This window comes from Coregonus clupeaformis, chromosome 20, assembly GCF_020615455.1.
Source record: "Coregonus clupeaformis isolate EN_2021a chromosome 20, ASM2061545v1, whole genome shotgun sequence".
In the NCBI taxonomy this organism is placed as follows: domain Eukaryota; kingdom Metazoa; phylum Chordata; class Actinopteri; order Salmoniformes; family Salmonidae; genus Coregonus; species Coregonus clupeaformis.
Genome location: NC_059211.1, coordinates 41,639,286 through 41,644,175, shown reverse-complemented (window position 1 = coordinate 41,644,175; position 4,890 = coordinate 41,639,286). Strand labels below are relative to the sequence as shown.

Genomic DNA, 4,890 nt, shown 5'->3' with positions numbered 1-4,890 from the left:
AGGAGGACTGAACTACACACATACAGAGAATATTACTATTACTGGGAATAAATTATAGTTATAATGTATACATTTATGCATGAAGTTGATAATTCATCTTCTTTAATAAGCTCAAATATATTAAATTGTTGTGAAAGGTTGACATTTGATTTAATTCAAACCAGTGACCGTATTCACACACAGGATATCACAAGTAGGAACTATTTGTTTGGTAATTGTTCCCTGACGTCGTTTATTTACCGGACAACTCCGCATGACTTCTCTAAAAACGTAACGTTTTATAGCGAGATAAATAACATACCAAACAAATTGTATGTTTCGTTGATAAAAACGCTAAAATCCGACATGGCCCTACTGAAAGTATGGACGTCGACGAGAGTTTTAAACAGGTAAATAAACTACCCGTTGGTTTTGAAATGCAATTGAACGCACGTTAGCTAGCAGCTCTGGTCCAGTGCGTTACGTACGGCTTGAGCCTTCTTCAACGCTCTGCATCTTTCCATAGTGGTGAGGTTGAGGAGTCTACCGTATCCGGAAGCGACTTCACCATTCCGGTACACAGCAGGCGGGGCGACAGCGTGTGCAAACTAGCACAGGGTGTCGCCAACTAACAGACAGTGTCCTTGGCCCACGCCTGTCGGGCACGGTGTTCTCGGGTACAGCAGGTGGGGACGACAGTAGCACACGGTGTGTCGCTCCAGCCTCCCGCCTGTCGGGAACTGTTTTCCCATATTAAACAACCGTGAGGGCAGGTGTTCGGTAGGCGGTAGCGAAGGACACTGTCTACCAGTGACCAGATAATACTTTTATTTCCCTTTTGACCCACATTCAAAAGTGTCACACAAGCATGCAGATGTCGTGCTCGAAGGTAGTCGTTCATGCAGGAACCAATGGGGTGCTTAAGGGGGGCGGTTCATGCAGGAACCAATTTCGGGATTGTATATTGATTTGCTCTCCTTAAATATGTCATCTGATTTATTTGTTTTAGTCTGCAGTAGCTTCATCCATTTTGGACTACTGTTTTAATGAAATGTACCCATTTGATTCTTGAAGAATATAACTTATAAATGTCTCATGAGCTTAGTTCAACTGTTGTACCCCATCAGAACCCAAACTATAAGTTTGTTTCACTCCAATGTTTGCAAACAAAGCAAATGTAAACAAACAATATATAGCCTCAAAATATGCTTAAAACTATTATTTTTATATAATGAATTGTCCATCCATAGCCCTGTCTATGAATTTGAGAGCCCTATCCCTCAGCTTTTTACCAAAATGGGTGGGGAGGACACTTTGTTATTGTTTCAAATGCTGATTGCCGCTTTAATCAAAGACAGTGGCGAAGGATATCATTGCTACTAAAAGTGGTTTATTTCGGAGAAACAACGACTTGCGCATAGAGAGAAAAGTTTGCCAGCACTGAGTAACGAAAGTACACTATATATACAAAAGTATGTGGACACCCCTTCAAATTAGTGGATTCAGCTATTTCAGCCACACCTGTTGCTGACAGGTCTATAAAATCGAGCACACCGCCATGCAATCTCCATAGACAAACATTGGCAGTAGAATGGCCTTACTGAAGAGCTCAGTGACTTTCAACGTGGCACCGTCATAGGATGCCACCTTTCCAACAAGTCAGTTTGTCAAATTTCTGACCTGCTAGAGCTGCCCCGGTCAACTGTAAGTGCTGTTATTGTGAATGGAAACATCTAGGAGCAACAACGGCTCAGCCGCGAAGTGGTAGGCCACACAAGTTCACAGAACTGGACCGCCGAGTGCTGAAGCGTCTGTCCTCGGTTGCAACACTCACTACCGAGTTCCAAACTGCCTCTGGAAGCAACGTCAGCACAATAACTGTTCGTCGGGAGCTTCATGAAATGGGTTTCCACGGCCGAGCAGCTGCACCAAGCCTAAGAACACCATGCGCAATGCCAAGCGTCGGCTGGAGTGGTGTAAAGCCCACCGCCATTGGACTCTGGAGCAGTGGAAACAGGCTCTCAGGAGTGATGAATCACGCTTCACCATCTGGCAGGACGAATCTGGGTTTGGTGGATGCCAGGAGAACGCTACCTGCCCGAATGCATAGTGCCAACTGTAAAGTTTGGTGGAGGAGGAATAATGGTCTGTGGCTGTTTTTCATGGTTCGGCCTAAGCCTCTTAGTTCCAGTGAAGGGAAATCTTAACACTGCAGCATACAATGACATTCTAGACAATTCTGTGCTTCCAACTTTGTGGCAACAGTTTGGGGAAGGCCCTTTCCTGTTTCAGCATGACAATGTCCCCGTGCACAAAGCGAGGTCCATACAGAAATATTTTGTCAATCGGTGTGGAAGAACTTGACTGGCCTGCATGTGGAAGAGCCCTGACCTGAACCCCATCGAACACCTTTGGGATGAATTGGAACGCCGACTGCGAGCCAGGCCTAATCGCACAACATCAGTGCTCGACCTCACTAATGCTCTTGTGGCTGAATGGAAGCAAGTCCCCACAGCAATGTTCCAACATCTAGTGGAAGGCCTTCCCAGAAGAGTGGAGGCTGTTATAGCAGCAAAGGGGGGACCAAATCCATATTAATGCCCATGATTTTCGACAAGCAGGTATCCACATACTTTTGGTCATAGTGTATATTGAAGCCTAACGAAAATCAAACAAATATATTCATCCTCTACGGCGGAATGAATGGGAAGATGCTGGGCATTGAAGGCTAAAGCCGCACGTAACGCCCTGGATCAGAGCTAGCTAGCTAACACGTATAACTGACAGCTTGGGATGAACTAGCTAACTAGTTTCTGAGTACATTTGCATTACGCTTTTATATTAGTTTCTAGATCCTTTCTAGATCTTAATCATTTGAACATTGAAAATGCTTTGTCTTTTTAGATGTCTACAAGAGGTGGTTGCCCAGAGGCATTTCCTTCCTGCATCAACTTTACACACAGCGACCACCCAGCACAACTCCAACAAGACATCAATTGTACGATGCAGTCGACAGAAGTATGAAAGATTGTATCCTGTATTGCTCATACAACCCGATGGTTCCACAATTAACATTAGGTACAAGGAGCCCAAGAGGATACTCATGGTAAGCATCCTTGAAATGGAGACAAATTGAGAGAATGCCTTTTTGGATTGATACATTTTTGCCGCTTTTGGCTATTCAGGAATACTACATTTGAATGCTATTCGGACAGATTGTGAGACTGATTGTGATGATTTTGTATTGTATCCCTTCAGATGCCTGTGGACATAAATACACTCTCAGAGGAAGAAAGGAAAATCATGATGCGGAAGCGGGATCCCAAGAAGGGAGCTATTAAGCAGAGGACGGTGGAATTCGAGGTTGATTTCAAAGCTGATGATTACATCAAGTTTTGGAAGAAGAAGTGATAGAGCCTGTTGTTGTAGCTATTTAACTTTACTGTTCTGCCATGAATGTATATATACCAAAAAAATGCATATCATATTATTTGTAGATGTACATCATCTTTATCCCATATTGGTAATACATTTGATCTGAATGATAACTTGTAGTTTTATTCACTACAGAAATAATTTTGTGACCATATAAGGACATGCATAATAGTCAGTATGTTTGATCGCTGTTGAACAGAGCATACAGCACACACATACAGTGAGGGAAAAAAGTATTTGATCCCCTGCTGATTTTGTACGTTTGCCCACTGACAAAGACATGATCAGTCTATAATTTTAATGGTAGGTTTATTTGAACAGTGAGAGACAGAATAACAACAACAAAATCCAGAAAACCGCATGTCAAAAATGTTATAAATTGATTTGCATTTTAATGAGGGAAATAAGTATTTGACCCCTCTGCAAAACATGACTTAGTACTTGGTGGCAAAATCCTTGTTGGCAATCACAGAGGTCAGCCGTTTCTTGTAGTTGGCCACGAGGTTTGCACACATCTCAGGAGGGATTTTGTCCCACTCCTCTTTGCAGATCTTCTCCAAGTCATTAAGGTTTCAAGGCTGACGTTTGGCAATTCGAACCTTCAGCTCCCTCCACAGATTTTCTATGGGATTAAGGTCTGGAGACTGGCTAGGCCACTCCAGGACCTTAATGTGTTCTTCTTGAGCCACTCCTTTTTTGCCTTGGCTGTGTGTTTTGGGTCATTGTCATGCTGGAATACCCATCCACGACCCATTTTCAATACCCTGGCTGAGGGAAGGAGGTTCTCACCCAAGATTTGACAGTACATGGCCCCGTCCATCGTCCCTTTGATACGGTGAAGTTGTCCTATCCCCTTAGCAGAAAAACACCCCCAAAGCATAATGTTTCCACCTCCATGTTTGACGGTGGGGATGGTGTTCTTGGAGTCATAGGCAGCATTCCTCCTCCTCCAAACACGGCGAGTTGAGTTGATACCAAAGAGCTCGATTTTGGTCTCAACTGACCACAACACTTTCACCCAGTTCTCCTCTGAATCATTCAGATGTTCATTGGCAAACTTCAGACGGGCCTATATATGTGCTTTCTTGAGCAGGGGGACCTTGTGGGCGCTGCAGGATTTCAGTCCTTCACGGAGTAGTGTGTTACCAATTGTTTTCTTGGTGACTATGGTCCCAGCTGCCTTGAGATCATTGACAAGATCCTCCCGTGTAGTTCTGGGCTGATTCCTCACCGTTCTCATGATCATTGCAACTCCACGAGGTGAGATCTTGCATGGAGCCCCAGGCCGAGGGAGATTGACAGGTCTTTTGTGTTTCTTCCATTTGCGAATAATCGCACCAACTGTTGTCACCTTCTCACCAAGCTGCTTGGCGATGGTCTTGTAGCCCATTCCAGCCTTGTGTAGGTCTACAATCATGTCCCTGACATCCTTGGAGAGCTCTTTGGTCTTGGCCATGGTGGAGAGTTTGGAATCTG

At 44.1% G+C, this 4,890-nt stretch overlaps 1 protein-coding gene across 1 annotated transcript; it reads left to right on the top strand.

The window, feature by feature from the left end:
• Positions 1-230: 230 nt before the first annotated feature.
• On the top strand, positions 231-3,694 carry LOC121532691 (39S ribosomal protein L55, mitochondrial). The gene is made up of 3 exons (XM_041838473.2): positions 231-389; positions 2,884-3,085; positions 3,238-3,694. Exons 1-3 carry the CDS (start codon positions 346-348, stop codon positions 3,388-3,390), a joined length of 399 nt encoding a protein of 132 aa, XP_041694407.1. The 5' UTR covers positions 231-345; the 3' UTR covers positions 3,391-3,694.
• The last annotated feature ends 1,196 nt before the right edge of the window (positions 3,695-4,890 follow it).

Excerpts from the sequence above, each read along its gene's own strand:
- LOC121532691 (XM_041838473.2), top strand. The coding sequence starts at position 346 with ATGGCCCTACTGAAAGTATGGACGTCGACGAGAGTTTTAAACAG. Across the intron at positions 390-2,883 it reads TCGACGAGAGTTTTAAACAG|ATGTCTACAAGAGGTGGTTG; the intron begins GTAAATAAACTA and ends TTGTCTTTTTAG. Across the intron at positions 3,086-3,237 it reads AGCCCAAGAGGATACTCATG|ATGCCTGTGGACATAAATAC; the intron begins GTAAGCATCCTT and ends GTATCCCTTCAG.